We start from the raw sequence: 21,211 nt of genomic DNA, 5'->3' as shown, positions 1-21,211 counted from the left end.
CGGTTAGCGGTTGTTATCAAAGCAGAGCAACTTAGCAATTTTGTTTATTCCTTTTTATTCTTTGGATAAATTGATAAAAGCTGTATTTTTATTTCATATTTTTCAGGATCTTTTTTGTTATGAATAATGTGGCATCATCACAGTTTTTGTGTTTTGTAGACAATTAAAAATTATAAAGAAAAAACTTTATTGAGATATCTCTTTTAAACATATTGTGAAAAATAAATTAAACTTGTCTCGTCTAACCATGAACCGACTGCGCAGTCCCATCCAAGCGTAGCCGAATGTATAGTTGGCTAGGATACTCACCTGAGCAGATCTGTTACCTACACCGGCTTTGTTGGATGTTTCTGTTCTTACGCCAGCTCAGTGGTTGCGCACACTCTTTATCCAGTTAAAGTCCGATTAAGGCGTATACATGCCGGAGAAAATCCATTTCCAATCACATTATCTGGGTGTCTTAATCGGATAAGGAGAGCTCCAATTTTAGTTGGCGTAATGTGTTTTTACATGCACTTAAGTTCTCCAGTTAAAGTCGGATTAAGGCAGTAATTATTATTATTATTCTTTTTTTCACGTGCATGTAAACATACTGTCCATCAGAAACCCCACACATCTTGTTTGGTCATGTCTATTTTATGCTACCGAGATGGCCAAGGCTGCATGAAGCATGTCTGCAGCTGCCCACCACCACAGCATGGCTGCCAGAGGACACATGAAGCACATTCCTTTGTCAAAAGTAGCTGTTGGCCACTCAAAAAGTCATAGGAGTTTGCCAAATGACGTCACACACTAATTAGCACATCAATGCATTAGCTACACTGCTTCGGCTTTTCCCAAGCTTGTAGCAGGCAGAGTGTAAAGCAATACACTGGACAAAGCAGCCCTTCAGACAAGCAACTTGTTTCAGATGCTCAGGGACTCCAGACAAGTATTTTCCCGCTGGTTGGGAAAGCCTTTTGAGGCCTTCACTCGTCCCTTTTAAGAAATGATGTCACCGGGAGCAAATTCACCAACACTTGCCAACACTGCACTTTACGTCACTTAAAAGCTTTTCATACATGCCTGGCCAAACACGCAGGTACTCAGTTCTTCCCGGGCGCATTTATCCGCGGTTTCTTAACTTGCTTGCTCAGATCGCCTCTTTAGTGCTCCCCTGGGACGCTCACGCACAGAATGCAGCGCTCCAGCAAACGGTTAACATGCTGTAGTCGGGTCATCCGAACCTGACCTCCATCTCCACGAGACGAGCAGATGACGTGTGCCTCGGACGGGATGGAGCGGAGCCGTGACTCATCTAATGTACGGTTGATGGATGTGGGAAACGAGCTGGAATTGACCTGCCTTTGTGTACATGTCTCTCAAGGAGGAACACCGGGTAACTCCTATAGCACTCCCCGAACTGTGTGTGGCTTCTCATTGTGTCTCACCACCGACGAAACTGGATGATTCAGTTTACCACAAGTGGGGATAATTAAGTAGGCTTTGTGTAATGTGGGAGAGCCGATGCTGCGTGTTATTTTTATCACAAAAACCTTAATTTGTCCCTCAATGGGGAAATTGAAGTCCATTATATGATAAACCTTTGATCACGATTTATTTTCTAGAGATTTTTTTTATTTATTTAATTTTTTTAACTTTCTATGTACATATACATTTACATATACATAGTTTATTGTGTTTATAGATCATTGATGTCTGCTGGGATTTCCTCCGTGGCCCAACAGGCATAACATTATGACCACCTTCCTAATGTTGTGTAGCTCTCCCTTGTGCCTCCAAAACAGTTGTGACTCGTCAGAGAATGGACTTGGGCATTCTGAGGGTAACAGGATGTTGTTATTGGGGGAGCTTTGGGTCCTATGGGTTGAGGGGTTGAGGAGACGGGAGGGGGCCTCCCTCCTTGGATCATCCCACAGATAATAGATCAGTTTGGGATCTAGTGAATTTGGAGGCCAGGTCGTCACCTTGTGCTGTTCTTTGGGGTTTTTTTTAGTTGTTTTGAGACAAGGAGTGTCATTGCTATGGGGTGGGGTTGCCTGGTCTGGTCTAGGTGGGTGCTACATGTCTAAGTAACATCCACACCAATGAATATGAGGTCTAGAAGTTTCCCAGCAGAACACTGAATGGTCACGAGATGGTTTAAATGTTATTTACTTCTCCCGTCGGTGGTTTTAATGTTGTGGCTGATGGTGGTGCATGTGAATATAAGTGATTGGTTGTTTCCCTTTAAAATTGTTATTGTTTTTACTTCATGCATTATTTAAAAACGGCCTTTTCAGTGGGTTTCCCGATGACTTGATGAAAGCCACTAGCCGATGCGTAAAAGTTGTTCCACGTTCTTCAAGTGCTACTCGAGTCTCGACCTTTCCTCCAAGCACCTTGGTAGCGATGCTCATCAGTTGAAGTTGAAGTTATGACCTATTGTTATTCACATAAAAATATCTTATTACCTAAGCTTGGGGGAAGGGGTATACATACAGTAGATATGTTCCTCTATGTCAGGAATATTTTATGTAATTTTGCTCTGTTTCATCTTTATAAATCTGCCTTGTAAATACATCTTCCCACCTCATCTGGACCTTTGCTCCGATATATATACAATACACATGTATGTCCTGGTGTAATTCAGTCACACGTGAGGCGCTGAATTTAATTTAATTCAATTTTATTTATACAGTGTCAACACCAATCCACATTGTCTCTAGTCGCTCTACAGAACCGAACGGAGCCTTAAAACTCCCAAAGGGTAAAAACTCCTTCAAGGAACCTTGAGCTCATATAAAAGCCGACCCATCTGCTCGAGGTCCAGGCGAGGAGGAGGAGAAGAATCGAGCAGCAGCAGCAGCAGGAGGTGGAACGAGATGAATCCATACATACATCTAAATAAAGCATGAATACATGAAGCGTATAAACAAGAGTACGAAGGCGTAGGCGATGCATGCTACAGGAGAAATTTATAGATTATAGGACTGAACACGATAGCGCGGGGCCATAAAACCGTCGGCGATAAAAGAAGTTGGGGTGAGTTGACTGAAATTGTCTTTGAATATAAGAGGTTTCATTTAGCGGACTGGAGGATCGTGCATTCAGGTAACGCTGGGCAGCTTGATGAGGCCAGGAGCACATGTGAGTAGCACCACACAGCTCAGAGCCTTGGAAGAATTATTATCAGGACAGCCCTTTTAGACTCTAAGTATTTATGTTCTTACGCTTTCAGAAACATTACCTTGCCCCAGCTTAGGTTACTTTAAAGGTCAGTGCAGTCACAAATAGCCATCAGGCATAACATTGTGACCACTTCTTAAGTTCTTTTGAGGCTTGATCAGTTTGGGATCCAGTGAATTTTGAGGCCAGGTCAACACATTGTGCTGTTCTTCATGTTTTTTGTGTGTGTGTGTGTGTGTCTGTGGGGATGACTGCTGCCATTAAGGAGTGTCATTTCTACGGGGTGGGGCTACCTGGTCTGGTCTAGATGGGTGCTACCACTGACTGTATAAACATTGGACAAACCCATTGTGACGTCACCCCGTTGGATTCTGAATTTCGAAAATGAAGCCATGAATAGTGAAATCAACTACTGAGACCAAAACCAGTTTTTTTTGTACCAGGCTGTAAATATGTTTAATAATGCTATAAAGTTGACTCTAAACTTCTCTTGAGAGCCTCAAGTGGCCACTCAGTGAACTGCATTTTTTTGCACTTCCGCATTGGCTTCATCGCTCAGACCTGGAAGATGCCACTTGGGTGCTACATGTCTAATGAATGAACACCAGGTCTAAAAGTTTCCTGGCAGAACATTGAATCGTCACAAGATTGTTTTAATGTTATTAACTTCTCCTGTCATAATGTTGTGGCTGATCAGTGTTTTTTAGTGTTTTTGGACACGTTACTGGCGCGGTCAAATGAGGAAGTGAGGGGATTTGGTTATAATTTAATTAAATCAGTTAGAGGAGGAGGAGGTGGGGGCGGATGAATGGGTTGCTAAAACCACTCCACAAGTTGCTTCTGCTGCCGCTTTGTTTGTCACGGCTTTGAATGTGTCGTGTAACCTTTCTGGTGTTTCCCGTTTTTATTTGCTAATCTGTTTTCTTGATGGGTTTAACTTTTATTTCCTGTCTTTGAGCGTTGCCACCCCTGTGATTTCACTCACCTGTTGTCACCTTGTGTCTTTTGTGTGCGCGCTCCACCCCTCATTGATCTCACCTGTCTCTCGTTATGCCATCAGCCTTTCCCTTCGTCTGTGATGTAACTCACCGTTTCTTTTTGCTCCTGGCTCCCTTTAAAGTCGCGCCTGTGATTGCTCCCTCCGTTGATACTATTTGTTTTTTCAACTATAAAATGACCATGATTTTGTAAACCTCCACGCACATTTATTATTGTAACCATGACGATGATGAATTGCCAGTGTTTATTTCCTGTTTCAAACCAAGAGGTAGTGCTTTTCTTAACCAACAGAACAGCTCCATAACCTTATCTTGGTTTATATTTCTGTAACCATGGCTACGGGAATAAGCCAAATCCTAATATTAGCTTCTCTAACTCTCACTGAGCCAGTTTCGTGCCCTAAAACTCACCCAAACAAAGGCCAAAAGGTATCTGTGCCGGTCACTCCGGCTGAGTGACTCGTGGCTTTATTTGGTTATGTTGCGAATAATTCTTTAGTCACGGGCCTCGATTACTTTCAGGCAGCCGTGTAAACATCGCTCCTTCGCTGGTGCTCAGTCACGGTCCAGCTCTCAGCTTCAGGTTGGACATTACAACGACCTCATACTGCGCTCAAAGTCTTGTTCAATAGCGCTTTAAAGGCGGCATGCGTTAAACAAGGAAAGAGCATACCTCATCCAGTTTCCTCGGCATTTAAAGTGACACTGCCGTCATATGTTTTCTCCTTTGAACACCGTTACTGACTCAGGTCTTATGATCCTGATTTATCTACAGCACATCAAGACTCAAGATCAGTGAGGCATGTGATGTAATGAACCAATTGAATTAACTCTGCTTGTTTTTTTGTTTTTTTTTACTGCAAAGTCACTTCACAGAGTTTTGCTCATTGCGTCTCCTCTGTGCTTTTCCTTGACTGAATATATTTGGTTTACTCTCAAGTAACAGGCCTCAAATCCCCGACCGAACGTCACGCGTTTGCAGGGCGATCAGTCAAACAAGGCTTAAGTCTAAATCGTTGTCATTTGTTATTATGCTATCTGACTTTTCATTCCTAATGGCAAAAAACTAAACTTTTCAGCCTAATTGCCGACACAAATTTCTAATCAGGCACCAGACGCTGTTGGCCGGCCATTATCTGCTGTGCAAAGAAGAATTTTAGGACGGCTAATTAAAAGTGAGTGACCATTTTTTGGCACGGCTTCCGAATGCAGGATTTTAATTGTGCGTATTGGATGTTTTTTTCGCTGCTTGATTCCTGTCCCTGTCTGTGGTTGGACTTTTGGAATAAGCCGGCTGACTTGTGGCCACTTGTGCAATTTTTTTGTTGAGGTGTATGTGTTAACGTTGCAGTTGTGGCTGTTGTGCAAAGATGACATGTCTGCATCCAATTAAATGAACAGAGAATCTACCTGCAAACATGTTAACACTTTAAAAACTGCTGGGTTAAAAAACAACCCAACCTCTAACCCGAGGGTTGATCAACGACGGGACAGAACACGTGCTGGGTTATTTTGACCCACGTGCTTGGGTTAACCCATTTAACTCATTTGACCCAACTCAATGAGTAAAAGTAACCTCCTATTCAGGGGTTAAAAATAACCCACACACTGGGTTATCTCATTGCATTACTACTTTTATATTTAAAAATCAAAGTGACATCACTTGTTCTAATAAATGATTATTTTAATTTGATTTTACAAATCAAAGGTTACTGCTAACTTTCATTTAATGGCCCTTTTAATGATAATTTGGGACAAACAGTCTAAAATCACATTCAGAACCAAAGCAAATTAAAACATGTAAATAAACTAAATAAAATACAGAATAAATAAATATAAATGCCTGTTCCTCCACTCCAGTGTTTTTACTCGTCATCACTTAGCCATTGTTTCTATTGAAATGATAGCTATCATAGCTAGGTCTAGCTAAAGCGAACTGTACTGTTTATCATGCTACATTAAAATGACCATGTGATTATGTGCAGTGGAATAGTGAAGCAAAAATGATGACTACAGCCTGAACAACCAAACATTAAATTGTGAATATTCAAAGAGCTAATGTTACAGTTAGCTAGAGAACGTTAGCTTAATTTACTGAGTTGCTAACTTAACTTTGTTAATAAATGTCAGAGAATTCAAATAAACACAACCTTAAACCCACTTATGAAACATGATTGTGACTCATATTAAGTTCAAAACTATTAAAATTGTAAGTAAAGTATAAAATTTAACCCACCAGAAAAATCTCGGTGCTCTTCTCTCTCCTTCTGTCTCAGATCCAGACAAAACCAGATTTCAACAATAAATGAGCGAGAAAATTAATGAACCAGGAGTTCAACCCCCTTGACCCAACACAAAACAACCCAGCAATGTGTTCATCGTACCTCAATTAACCCATTAGTATGATCCAGCATGAGCAACCCACAAATGTGTTTACAGAATCAACCCGGCAATTCACTTATGTAATATATTAAATAATAATATATATTAAATAAGTGAGCATATCCCAATGAAATAATGCATAGAGCTAACCCGTATGTGATGTTGTGTTGCTGATATTGTGAACCTCCCGTTCAGTGTTGCAGCATACGTGACCCATACAAGGCTACGCTACATACATGCACGCTGTTTATGCCCAGTATTGTGTTGCCATGGATTCATCCTGTCATAGCTCGGCACCCCACGTGGACTGCCGCCAACATCACTCAGTGCTTCATAGCAACTGTGTGTTTTCCTGTATGGCCCGTATGACTCATGTCATCTCTGCATCAGTGTTCTCCGAAACACAGCACAGTAATGTGGTTGATTTGATGACATATGCAGAGATGATGCGTATATAGACATTTGTGGGAAGTGTTTCTCTCTCTCTTTTTTTTTTTTTTTATGTGAGTGCGTGAAGTGACAAATAGTGCGCTGACATACTCACAATGGTTTCAGGCGGGGAGTTGACACCGAAAAACCACAGGCAGAGAAAGTGACAGAGGTTTAAATACAGCCCGGACATGTCAGTTAGGGCGTTATGCATGAACTAATACTTAGAAGAAGCTTGACATGAATTAGTAGCATTTCCACTGTCCTCACCAGAGCTTGGCTTCTAGTCACATGTCTGTAGGTCTTTACAGTAGCCTGACGAGCATCGTGGGGACGCATGCAGCTACAGCCCTCCTCCTGCCTCCTGCACACCATCCACTCACATGTCCTCTCTGTGTTCTGATGCAGCCAGTTCAACTCGCCATGTGAAGTGTGCTCAGCTGATTGGTTCCCACCTGGCATTTTAGCTGAGAGCGACGCCGAAGCAGACCCGAGGCTAAAATCTGCCCGAGTTTCCATTCTGGACAAAGTGAGGCCCCAGTGAAATGGGACGAAAAAAGTGTGTTGAGTCTTAAAACAAAGCTATGCCTAGATAGCATTTCTCCCCGTGCTGAACACAACACAAACGCAACACTCCAGTGGCAAGCTCAAGACTTACCTTTTTAGTTTGGCTTTTAATTGAATCATTTAGTTAGCAATTTATAGTGCTTTTTCATGACCTTAAGTTTGATTTTTATTTATTTATCTAATTTTATACTCTTAAGTCTATAACTCGTGTGTGTCTGTGCATGTGTGTCTGTGTCTATGAAACAAAATCTGATTGACTGATTGATCGATAAAGCCCGTCCAAATCATTTTACTGGCCTGGCAGATCTTTGACGGAGCGGAATCAGTTGCCAACCAAGCACTTGCCAAGCACAGACCAATACCCCCCTGCACATCTTTGTGGGTGGGCAAGTTGGCCTGACTTCCAGGGTAGTGGATGTTCCTTAAAAGGCTAGTTGTCTCTTTTTAGCGTCAAGATCTTTGCAGCAGTGTATAGTCTCAGAGGACGTTCTCATGCAAAGCGTTAGATCAGGGGACTTCAACGCTTTTCAGGCCAAGGACCCCAAACTGATGGAGAGATTAAGTAGGGACCCCCTACCTACTATATGTGATCTGCAGTGCCTCCCCTGTTGAAAAGACCTATGCGTTGGCTAAAAGCCCGTATCCGGAGTTTGCTGCCTTCCAGTCCCGAGCACAGTGTGCAGACATCGTGCAAGGTTTCTGGAGAAGCTATTTCTCACCGGATGTACAACTCCATCTGCATCCTCGTGCTCTTTCAGTGATGAATTACAAGTGCACACAATACGTACAGTCACAAACTTCGGGTTGCACATGGATGTCTGCAGAAGGATCCGTGCTTTCCCCTTGCAGAACGAATGGCGACATTTGCAACATGTGGCCCCTTGCAGATGTGGAAATGGATGAATGGATGTGGAAAGCACCAATTTCCTTCAGCCCTAGCGTGCTAAGTTGCCGAGGCTAATCATCTGACAAAGGAAGAAGAGCTAAGTTTGTATTTTCTCCTGACTTAACACTTAAATTGACGCGTGGGTTAATCCTCTACCTGTATATTGCATATAAACCAGTACAGGCTACAGAGGTTACATACAGTTTGCGCTTTACTGTGCAGTAAAAGCGTCTCTCTGCAATGCTTATAAGGTCAGCCATGAATCATCAATGGGATAGCACGATGTTCCCCCCCTTTCCATTACTTCTGATGTGTGTCACCACAGCGGCCCCGTCCCGTCCATGTGCTCTCCGTCCCTGAAACCCATAGACTCATGACAAAATGTGATGCTGCTGAGTGCTGCAAATGTGCCCACAGCTGAGATCTCAACAAAAGAGACTCGGTTGTGGAGGCGCTCGATCGGGCCGACGGGTCAAACAATGGCGCTCTGTTCCAAATATGTTGTTTGTCACATCGCCTGCCTTTAACTCGTCAATGCTGCTGTTGTTCTGCTCGACTTCAACTTTATCCCACATCTTATGCAATTGGATATGTAGTCTTGACTCACATGTACTGTACGTTAGCCGTTACTGGCTTAATAATAGCTCGGGATTAGTCAGTGTTTTGACTAAAGATTAAATATTCTCCTCTGACAACTGAGACAGCGCTGACTCTGGGCTAATTAAAGCATTAGCAGGCTGCATGTGCAAATAGACGGCAGGTAAAATCAAAGCCCTTTCAAACTGTATTTTAAAACCATGCCCTAATAAATTATGACAAGTTGGACAAATTGCATTTTTATGCAAAGGACATAATAAAGCTCGAAGCAGTGCACACACAAAGGACATAAATCTCCTCATATATCAACATGTTGATCTATTATCTCTGATTAATATTCATGTGTCTTTGATCCCGTGAAGAGAAATGGGGAAGCCGCGATCATTTACATTCAAAGCGGGGAAATATATTATTTCTGGAAGAGCTCCGGAGTGTATTTATAACATGTCACTCTGGAGCTGGAGAGGTATATTGCAACCTTTTATTAGAAGCTCTCACTATGCACCATGGGTGGCCCACACGCTCTTTTCTTTTTTTAGCTTCTTCTTCTTTTCTCTGCTGCTGCTTCTGGAGGAAACAAGCGCACGGGCGATGCGGTTTCACCATCGTAATCTAGGATGCCAAGTAACACTTCCGCTGCAAGAGTGGCGCTCCGAGCGTGAGCCACAGGTGATTGAGATCAACCTGCACGTTATCTCCAGCGAACCGGTCCCTCGTGGCACGCCACGAGCTGCAATAACCTGCCCAGCATTTTGTGAATAATCATCTTTATGGCAACTTAAAGGCTTGTGTTCATTGTCACTGTGAGACTCATAACGCTGCGCGCGGGTCTCTGGACAGCCGTGAAAAAGTCTATCAGATTTGTCTCATACACTACAGAAATTGACCAGACTTTTCATGGTCCCCCCGAGTTTGCGGGCGCCTCTGAATATTACTGGCGTGATTTGCGCTTCACACACCGAGGAGACCAGCCTGTCTTTACAGACGACTGCGACTCCCGAGACCGTCGGCTTCTTAAATCGCCGAGATAAGAGAAGTGAGCAGCGCGTGTGTGAGGAAGTAACGACGAAAACAACTGCATCTATTTAGAGACCCAAGTTGCCGGTACATCGGCCAGCGCTTCTCCTCCTGTTGCTGCTCCGAAGAAGTCGCTGGAGCTCGCATTTGAATCAGTCGAAAGCTCCGACTTCCTCGTTGTGGCGAGAGAGGCGCCCGGGTTATATAGCGATCTAAAAATAGCTCAGATTTAGCCCAATGAGAGGCGGAGAGGCTGCGAGCCGTGCGCCAACCACAGAGTGCAGGATGAGTCGGCTCCGGCGCGGCATTGGCTCGGGTCCGTGCGGTGGGCGGGTGGTGCGCTCCTGCGAGCCCATTGGCGGACGCGCCGACACGCAATGTAATCACATGGGGGTGGGTTTGTCTGTAATTTTGAATCAGGGGGAAGTTTACAGTGCGCTGACGGACTTTTGGAGAGTTCAGTGTTGTGCGCTCTCGGTGCGTCACACGCTCCACAGTCTCCACCGTGAAGTGCACGACTCCAGACTTCTATTCTACATGCAAACGCAGCCAAGGCTCCGGCGTCTCTCAGAACCCAGCAGCCTCCGCTTCCCTCACAGGCTCCAATTCGCGTCTACTTGTGGCTAAATCTCAGGAGCGAAATGGATGTCATTCCTATGTGCAGCATCTTCCAGGAGCTCCAAATTGTGCACGACACCGGATACTTTTCAGCTTTACCGTCCCTGGAAGAATACTGGCAGCAGGTAAAGAGTTCCTTCCCTCTCATCCGAATCCCGCAGATTTGACAGATCGGCTCCCCCCCTCCCTCCACCGACTCGCGTGCTTCTCGTGGTTGTTTCGCAGAAGGCGTGTGAGCAAAAACTAGTTTTTCAGTGACAGCTGCGTGCGGACGCGCAAATGTCAAAGTTGCAAAGCGCATGCAAATCCGGGATTGATTTCGTGCAACAGTTTACATCAATCTCCCCTTTAAAACTCGGCTTATAGGGGAAGTGATGCAAGTTCCCTTAATGACAGATCGTTACAATGTTTTCAGTGTAATTTCTTTTTTGGTTTGCTCGTATTAAAGGTCCGACTACTCTTTTTTTTTTTTTTTAATTTGCGCACAAATATTTTTAAATTAGTTATAGTTTTATTCGCCTTTCGTATGTAGGTAGGTTATGTTTATTTCTCAGCAGTCCTGTATTCCTCTGTCTATTCCGTTGCTGAGAATGTTGTGGATACTGCCGGCTCACACTTGTGCAGGGACGCATTGAGATAAAATAAAAACACGCTGTTCGCTGCAGATTTGACGATTGAATGGCGAGCCGTGCGACTTTGCGCGTATCTCCTCCTCCTCCACCACCGCCTCCTCCTCCTCCTCCTCCTGCTGCTCTCTCACTACCCTTCTGTCTGTCTCTCGCTCGCTCTTGCTCTCTGACACACACACACACACACTCACACAAATGAGAGTGGCAGACTGTCAGAGAGCGAGCGAAAGAGAATGATTTCTGTTCCAGTTTGGCTCGACCCGTGCGGCCCCTGGGTGACAGAACAGTGGAGTTTTACACTGGAAACCAGTGAAAAGGGCAAAAGTCGCTGCTTGTTTCTTGGTTTGGAAATGAAATGAATTGTCCACGCGCTCCGGTCTCCCTCTCTCTCGCTCCATCTATCTATATCTATCTATCAGATCTTCTCGGGCTTCGTTCCAAGTCGCCCTCCCCAGGCATTTCAAGCTGCTGGAGACGTATCCAGCACTGCTGACAAGAAATATCTGATGAATGCTTTCTCTGTCATTCCAATTCCAAGTTACTACGACGTCCCCACATTATCACCATTCCATAATGTAAAGGGTGCCACCTCTCGTCTTCATATGACTATATAATTCAACCTGTTCCTGAGTGTATCTATGATTTATTGGCACTTTATTATCCACGTGAGTCTGCACACCGTAATTCATCATATATGGGTGCATATACGTTCTATGTTATGTTCCACCAAAGGGGGGATACCCCCTTCTAAACAATTTCATTCTGATATGCATTTCCAATATAATAAATGGGAGTGTGTTTTATTAGGAACCGGCGCGGGCCCGTTAGTGGCAGAGGGTTTAAGGAAGTGCTCCCTCAACTTCCTTTTCACAGAAAACAGGCCCACAATCCACAGTGGCTCTTGCAGTATTCATGCCGGGGCTTTTTATGGACCCCCGCGAACTAGACCTCCCTCCTCTAAGTCCCCGGTGTGCTATGTTATTTCTAGCGATGCCTCCGAATGCATTATTAAATCCACATTATGCTGAATAATTGATAGATTTAAAAGATCTACAAGCACTTCCCCCGACCCATTGGGGGGCAGAGGGGGGCGTGGGGGGGCTCTGTAGCGTATGTAAATTTCATGACCGACGCCGCGCACCAAAAAGACACTTGCACACGCGCACGGCCTGCACATGCATTCTCGGGTAAGAGCACCTTGTTCTTGCATGCTCTCAGAAGGAGATGTAGTGCTTGTAATCTTCCCTGATTTGGCCTCGGAGGGCACCCTTAGAACGCACTTGACTATTCTCTGCATAGGACATTGTGTCTTGCCTCATTCCTGCAGGCAGAAAGGCTGCAGGGCCTGTGGTGTTACAGTGTGCAGCCGCTAAGAATAAACACAGGGCGCAGGAGAACACCAGAGTTTGTGTTTCCTGTTAAATCAAATGACTTTTTGGGTGGTTTTGGGGACTTTCCGGTTTCAGAAAAGCATTTGGTTCCGTCCCTTAGGCTCCGCGCACCAGTCAACTCACTGCTATCTTGTCTCCCCTTGCACACAGACATGCCTCGAGCTGGAGAGGTACCTCCAGAGCGAGCCGTACGTCTCGGCCACCGAGCTCAAATTTGAGAGCCAGGAGGACCTGTGGAGCAAGCTGATGCTCGCCTGCGGGGACAAGTCGAACGAGTCGGACCCAAAGATCCCCCACATCAAAGAGGAGGAAGACAATCAGGACAGCCAGCACCTGGACGCCGGCGGCTTCAACTCCGACGCCAGCAGCGAGGCCTCGGACAGCTCCGAGGAGCTCTCCCCGACCCTCGACTTCTCCTCCGGCTCTTTGACTGACATTCTGGGCGACAGCGGCGAAGACCTGGGCTCCGCCATCATCAGCACGCCGCCATCTTCCCCCGAGCTCGGCAAGGAGGGCTCCGTAGCCCAGGTGTGGAGTGGGATACAGACTGTGCTGCACTCTCCCGGCAAAATAAGGACTGGGGGCTTGGAGAGGACCCTGGAAAGGTCCGGTCTGACCAGCGGGGAGGCGTCGCCCGACGGGAGGAGGCGGGTGCACAGGTGTCACTTCAACGGGTGCAGGAAGGTGTACACCAAGAGCTCCCACCTCAAAGCACACCAGCGCACACACACAGGTAACTAGGAGCTCTTCAGAAGTGGCGGCGGAACGGTGTCGAGTTGGCGGTTTGTCGATCAAAGCGGCGAAAAGCGCTCCGGCATACTTTGAATAGTTCGTCGGGAGGAATGTCCTCAACTGTGACCTAATTCACACAGTGGAACGTGACTTCATGCAGGGGGGGAGGAGGGAGGGAGACGGAGGGAGGGGGAGGGATATTCTTTTGTGGCCGAGCAGCACCCAGAGGATGTGTATCCTGAAAACAAATCAACAGTTCTCAGATTTCACCATGGGAAAAAAGACTCGTGCCCGCTTGCATTCAATTAAACAAATAAAAAAGAGTTAAGGAAAATGATGGGAATCTGACATTTGCAGCGTTTTGTCGGGGTGGGGGCGGTGGTCTTGGGTGGGGGTTCAAATGTGAGCAGTTTCCCTCGTCACCTTTGACCCCTGCCAGCCTGTTTACAGCTGCGTCGCCCATTAGCCGAGCGACTCGCATTCCTCGCATCCCTCCCCGACCACGTTGGCCGCGCGCTTAATGACCACTAGGAACGGCCTCTATTTTTTCATGCAACCCCCCCCCCCACACACACACACACACACACACACACACACTCCCATTACATAAGCCCCTCCACACCAGCAGCTGCATACCACAGCTCCTGAGAGCCACAAGGCCCAAGGTTGTTTTTCTCTTCAGCTTACAGTAGTCAGCCCGATCTGCTTAGCACCTGCATGGGATCATGTTCTCATGATACGTCTCCCACTGTAAATATTGGCATTCGTACGTCGCGGCTATTAGGACTTGCAGAGAAATTAAAGTTGTGTGTGCAAGCTTGTCAACACTTTAAATTGCCCCTCCCTGATCTCTCTCTCCTTTTTTTATTTTTTTATTTTATAGGTGAGAAGCCTTACAGGTGTTCATGGGAAGGCTGCGAGTGGCGCTTTGCACGAAGCGACGAGCTCACCAGACACTTCAGGAAGCACACTGGAGCAAAGCCATTTAAATGCAGCCACTGCGACAGGTGAGACGCCAGGACGACATACCGTATTTCCTTTAATAGAGGCCGGGGCCTTTATTCGCTCAGCCGCCCAGAATACCCGGACAGTACCGGAGACAGGCTTTTATTAAAGCGGGGCCTTTATTTGCTCAAAGTTTTCCGTTTACTCTCACTTTAGCCGGTACAACATACGTGTAACAGCGGACGGTCAGAATGGACGTATGAATAAATTACACCAACAGGGTCCGTTTATTGGCCAAATTGACAAGGTTTTTAATGAAAAAGTTACTGCAACTTAAATGGCCATCTCCTCTCCTGCATATTTCAAAACCTTCTTCTTGAAGTCAATGCCAAATTTACTTGTTTGGTCAGTGTAGGTTTCATTGAAAATGTGGGTTCATGTGGCTCTTCAAATGTAGCTACTGCCACCTGTGGCACCTGTGTGTTACTACATCTATAATCGGCTGACTAGTAGTTGCATTTGAGGCCGGCTATTAATGAATACCTGCCCGCTATTAGAGGAAATACGGTAGTCGTTTCATCTTATAACGTCTCTCAAACATAGTGCTGTTGTCGGTTTTGAAATCTAAGGACAGGATGGAATGGGACGCCAGGATTTTAACGCGCTAATCCCCCTTCACTCTGCCTTTTTGTGCTGAGCACACTTTCACTGACAAAGAAAATTAGTTTAGCGAAGCGATGCGGCAGGTGGGAGGATGAAAAGGAGGTTAAGGGCGGACTGACGGAACAGGGTCGAGGTCAAGTGGCTGGATAAAAAGGGGGAGTTGAGGAGATCGGGGGTGAGGAGAGGGTCGAATGGGGACAGCCGGAGAGTGGATGGTAGAGCACGACGAGGCTCGGCTGTGTTGTAATTCAATTATCAATCCATTCACTTAAATTAAACGTGCACAGCTTGAGCTTTGCCTCTAAACCCAAAGCCGGGTTCAAGTTTTATTGCACGACAAGTCAGGTGCGGTTTGGCCTAAAACGCTGGCTGCATTAATGACATCATTTATCAGACCTTCACTTCAAGCTAACGGTGCTCATGCTAACTGCTATGCCCCTGGTTTCATACGACTTTTACCAACGTCTCCTCTGTTTCTCTCCCACTCAGGTGTTTCTCCCGCTCCGACCACCTGGCGCTGCACATGAAGAGGCACATCTAAGATGGCCTCCGCGTCGAGAGCTCTGAGGGATGATTCTGGTTGATTGTCCTGACGCGTTTGGGGAATCAGCGAGGCCGGTGTGTCCTGGGAGCGTTAACGGGGGCACCGCCGTGTTCCAGTCAGTGGAAGAAAAAAAAAACATGAAGCAACGCAGGCTATTATTTGCACCATACTTAGTGCCTCCAACACCTCGCTGTGGAGATTGCTCTTGAAAGGCTTTTTGCGGCGGAGAGCGGGAGGGCAACGAGAAAAACTGGGGGGAAAAATCTGGGCCGGAGAAGACGGGAAGAGACTCTTCTGTATGGTGTTCAACGCTTTTTTTTTTTTTTTCCTGGAGGATCATTCGTGGGACTCCGGTGGGGGGTGGGAGTGCCCTTCCTCCATTGACAGTGTGTTTGCCTGTGCGCATGGGGACTGTGAGTGCCTGCGACTGGATGCCTGTGCTGGATTTGTGGAGCAGATGGAGCTTGCATTGTGGACCCGCGAGTGAATGACATGGAGGGGGTGGTGTCATACAAGGGAGGGTTTGTTTTTAACGGGGGCCTGGGAGGGGAAGCTGGGGGGGTTACCTGTTGTCTCACTAAGAATGAATGCAAGCAAGAGGTTCTGTCTGTGTTGATTGGGTAAGACGAGGAGGAGGAGGAGGAGGAGGAGTAAGGGGAGGGGAGTTGTTTGAGAGATCGCCCCCTTTCTGCCCGGAGGTGGAACTACAGCTCCCTGTCCGAAAAAAAGTGGGAGGTTGTTTTGTTTAGTGCAGCTATTAAATGTGCAATGTATTACATAGCCTGTCTCAAAAAAAAAAACAAAAACAAAAAACATACACGCTACAAAGCTCATTTTGTTGTCCACCGTTGTAAGCATTGTATCTTTTAACAGAAAAAAAAAACAAAAAACAACAGTTGTACACGACGGTTTATCGCCATTATAACAAATGTTGCATGGGATCTGGGGATGTGTTGCTCACCTCTTTGCTTATAGGACAACAAAATTCCATTCAGGAGCAGCTACCTTCATAATATTCAATATCATAGTATTGTACAAAACACATAAGGCAGTCATTTTTCTGTTTTTGTTTTATTTTCTTTTATGAGAAATTGGGGATACCACTATTAGCTTAGCAGCTGTCTTGATCTTGGGGGATTATTTTTTCTTCCCTTTTTCTTCACGTATGATTTTCTCTCTTCTGTTTCTATCTGTAAATGCACTGTTGACCTTACTGATGCCTTATGTAAGTGGCCTTGTCCTGTTTAAATAGTTCACTCTTTCACACATACGTACACGTACGAACGGCCGTTGCGAATGCAGTAGCGCGTTACCGAATAGCTTTATAAAGGCTCCCATCCAATACAATTGCACCTTTTTACCATTTTTTTTTCTCTCCCGCGGCAGACTCCTCTGAACTCTTGAATATCAAAAACAGTAACTATGTATCAGCTTCATAATGACTGCCATTTTTACATTTTTGTGCATTCTTTCTTCAATATGTCATAAATATATATAAATATATATATATAAATACAGCAAACTAAATCTCCAAAATGACCCGGATCTGAGAGAGAATTGTGGAGCACTTGGGGAAAAAATAAAAAAAAGCAGTTCACTATGATGCTTTACTACTATGTAGTATAAAATGGTGTGGATGCACTTCTGATATGAGCTGTAACATGCTGTCAAAAGGTACAAAAGTCTTGGAAACAAGTTCTCGCGAAAGGTGGTGATGACAGTGAGCCGCCGAATCTATAATGAGCTACCGCAAATAAACCATTCACACTGAGGCGATTTAAATCACTCGATGTGTCAAAAGCCTATTTTCTCAAAGATAAGACATCCTGTTTAAAGTAATTCTCAATCACGAGTCCATGTTGTTGATGTTTTGGTTAGTCCCAGCCCTCGGGTGAGGGTGAGTCGCTATCTTTACTCGGGCCTAGTTCAAACAACTCATGATCTGATGAAACGGTACCTAAACCTGTCTGACCAGTTCAGGTGAGCTGTGCTGCAGGTCTACAGGTTTCTGTCTGTCTGCAGGTTAACTGTAGTAAAACTAGGACCAGGTATTAGTCTGTACCAGCTTCACTTCACGCACGTTTTAGCTTCACTTACATGACGCCGTCAAACGATGAACCGCTCTGAAATCACAGGTTTATTGACTCAATTGGATAATCAAATCACTTTTTTTCCCCTCATTTGTACAAAAGAAAATTAATAAAAAATACTTGGAAGATTTGCCACTAAGTAAAAACAAGTGTTGAGAGAGAGCTTCATTCATTCATTCATTCATTCATTCATTCATTTGTTCATGTGTCACTCAGTAGTTGACATCACAGGTAGCCTTGTTGTTAGCGTGCAGGTGAACCTGTTGATCGCGAAAGGAAATTTTCTTGAGGCAATGCTTCTTTTTACACTGAGAAATGTAAAAATGAATAAAAAAAAAGGAAAAAAATGATTCGTTACATTGTTAACTAAGAGAATTTTGTAAGGAAGCTTCTATTTTGAACGGGTACGGGACCAAAAAGAAAAAAAGTAAAACGTGTGCAGCGTGTCGTTTCTAAACGCGGAAGACGAGCGGCTGAAGAATTACTGTAAAATAGATGCACTCCATTATCCTTCATTTGCTTCTGTAACATCTTTGGTTTTTGATTTTTTTTTGGAGAAAATCCAGAAGAAAGGTCGTGGAAATGTACATTTTAACTGGCATCAATAGCGCCTACACCTGTGGCCTATCAACTTTCAAGGAAACAAAAAAAAAGAAGAGAAAAAAAAGGAAAAACACAAACAACAACAAAAAAAAACCCAACAACTTTTCAGACGTGAATTGTTCTGGACACTTGAATTGTCATAAATCTACATTCTGGTGCCCGTTAAGTATTAATTATTTTATTTTATTTTATTTTTTTTTTTAAAAATGCCATGTGAGCTCTTTCTTTTGACTCCTCAAATACCTGCAAAGATCTTTAGCTAGAGAATCTTTATTGGATGGAAAATACGAGGCTCTATTTTTGTTCGTTTTATGGCATAACAAGATTTTTTCATTTTGGAATTGTTTTGTAAAATAGTTTCTGTATGAATGTATTTTTTATTGGAAAAATGGATAAAAAGACTATTGGTTCTACATGTGGGCTTTGGTTTGTTGTTTTTATTTATTTTGGTTTTCCTGGTTGATGTCCTCCCTTGACTCCCATCAACCAGGAAGTGTTTGTTTACATGATATTCAGCTATTTCCCAGAGGAGAAATTACTTCCGTTTCCCCCTTTTCCTCCATAGAGGTCAAAGGTCAGGGTCAGAAACAGAACAGCATCAGGGACTGGAATCAGCTCCACATACTTCATTTCATTCATTTAAAAAAATGAATGACTAGTATTGGTTTAAAAACTGGTACAAAATGAGAAATAAAGTGTTTTATTGTATAACACTACTACAAAAAAGATCGTGTGGCTTACAATGCCAGTCAAAGGGTTAACAATAAAATATGGATCATTTCATATCTGATGTTTACATTGGTAATCATTGCTACCAGTATAACACAACTGAGCACCAACGAATTTGTGCTTTACTCTCAAGCCTTCAGGCAACCTTAGGGACATTTTTGTCCATTTGGGCAAAACTTTCCCCTTCATTTGGCTGTGTTAGTGTGTATGACACATTTTTTTGTAACAAAGTCCATCTCTACACCAGAGATCTTCAACGTTTTTCAGGCCAAGGACCCCAAACTGATGGAGAGATTACCTACTATATGTGTTCTATATTAAACTCGTCCTAATGCTATTGATAAATATACATTATTATTATTATCATTTTGCATTCAATATTAAGCTATTCCTTATCCTTTTAAAAAATATAAAAAAATGTGACTCCCAAGGGGTCACAGACCCCGTGTTGAAGACCTATGCTCTACACAAATATTGAAATTAAAAAAAAAAAAAATTCTAATAGGTCAACAGAACGAATTTACCGCCCTCTTGTAACGTTAGCGAACAGAAACGTCCAAAAACTTCTGCAAAAAACTTAACGGATAATATTTTTTATGCATAAATCTCTTAAACCACTTCAGCACTTTATAAAACTCCAATCATTTTGAGTGATTTTAACCCTTTAAATGCCAGTTTGGTTACTCAGAGTCATGAAAAAAACACGAAAAGTCACCTTTTTTCCATAAAACTATTGACTTGCTTGCATTATTAGTTTTTGTGAAGCATCAGTTTTAAAATTCACTCCCCTCTTGTAACTTCAGTGGACAAAAGTGTCCCATTGACTTCCATCATATTTACATTTTTCGATCTCTCAGCCACGGCACAATAAAATCATTCATTCTGGAGTATTAGGGTTTCATTGAGGACAAAACTGGACAAATTTGTCATTTTTAGTGTTCAACACTAAAATCAGCCATTTCCCCCGTTACAGGGCCTATGAATAAAATGTTGGTTATTTCATTTGATTTTGTGCTTGTGTTATTGAGCTTGGCAGACTATTGTGAGGTGTGTGTGTGTGTGTGTCTGTGTGTGTGTGTATTCAAAGCCAAGAAAATAAAAACATGGGCTGCACTTCACTGTGAAGAAAACCCAGCAGTTAGTGAGTTTATGCACCTGACTGGAGTCCTGTCGCTAACTGTTGTGGAGCTCGGTTGTCTGGTCATTTCGTTCCTTTGACGACCAAGGAGCAGGATGAAGAGATGTTTAGCTCTGGTGGAAAAGGGTCAGAATGAAAACATGTGGCCTGTAGCTCCCAGAGAGAAGCGGGAAAGTGAAACATCCGCAGAAGGGAGAGTCTGATGTGGACTTTGTGGTGAAGCCAGATTTTTTTAGTTCCTCTCGTTCCTCTCTTGACTTTTCTAAGGTTACAAGGAAGTAAATTAAAAGGATGAGGGTTAAATAAGCTCTATGACACACATGCCGTAGATAAGACATATCCGGCTTTGGATCCACAGGTTTGAGTAATAAAATGTGTCAAATGTTATATTTTAATTGCTGAGAAACAAACACTTGAGAGTTCAATAGTCATATGATTAGATGAGCAAACCTTGACATTACCTAAGCTAATTTGGAAACGCAAACAGAGACAAGGGATTATTGCTGGTTTACACCTGTCACATGTTCTCCGTGTTTGGATTTCATCCCAGAAATCAGCAAAATGGCCCCGTGGCCATAAGAAATTTGGAATTATCCTGAAAATACAGTCGTCACCTGACTCAAACCCCAACGCTTTTTAAGCCCTAAAGAAAAACAGAATGTTTTCTCTCGCTCTCAGAGAAACGTTAACGATAAAGACGTCCAACGATGCGGCGAAACTTGCTCCGATCTGTTCCAGCCAAGAGTCTCCGCCTTCCTCTCATAAGAAATTTATGCAAATTAAGTTGGTCCCACAAACAAATCCCCGATAAGCGCACCACGCACACACACACACAACGCAGACAAATAGCCTCTTCATCTCCGATTGCGAGCACAAAGTGCTTCGGCTTTAGCGCTGCTCCACTGAGCCCGCCGTGCTCCACGCCCCACAGCCCCGAAATAATTGAAGCGCTCTCGAGAGGTTGTTTTTTTTTTTTTTTTCGCCTCCCTGCCTCTCCTTTTTGTTAAAGACATGTTTATTGGTATTTCAATTCAAATAAGCAGAACTGAAAAATGGCCACAAAGTGAACAAGTAAAGGCAAGATT

The 21,211-nt window shown here is 44.0% G+C and overlaps 1 protein-coding gene across 1 annotated transcript; it reads left to right on the top strand.

Annotated features, from left to right (window-relative positions):
* The first annotated feature begins 10,459 nt into the window (after positions 1–10,459).
* Positions 10,460–18,672, top strand: LOC125010518 (Krueppel-like factor 6). Its single transcript, XM_047589194.1, has 4 exons — positions 10,460–10,787; positions 12,833–13,415; positions 14,298–14,421; positions 15,512–18,672. The coding sequence occupies exons 1-4, from the start codon at positions 10,686–10,688 to the stop codon at positions 15,561–15,563; spliced, it is 861 nt and encodes a 286-aa protein (XP_047445150.1). The 5' UTR covers positions 10,460–10,685; the 3' UTR covers positions 15,564–18,672.
* Positions 18,673–21,211: the final 2,539 nt, after the last annotated feature.

This window comes from Mugil cephalus, chromosome 7, assembly GCF_022458985.1.
Source record: "Mugil cephalus isolate CIBA_MC_2020 chromosome 7, CIBA_Mcephalus_1.1, whole genome shotgun sequence".
NCBI classification, from domain to species: domain Eukaryota; kingdom Metazoa; phylum Chordata; class Actinopteri; order Mugiliformes; family Mugilidae; genus Mugil; species Mugil cephalus.
This window is presented reverse-complemented; position numbering and strand designations above follow the sequence as displayed.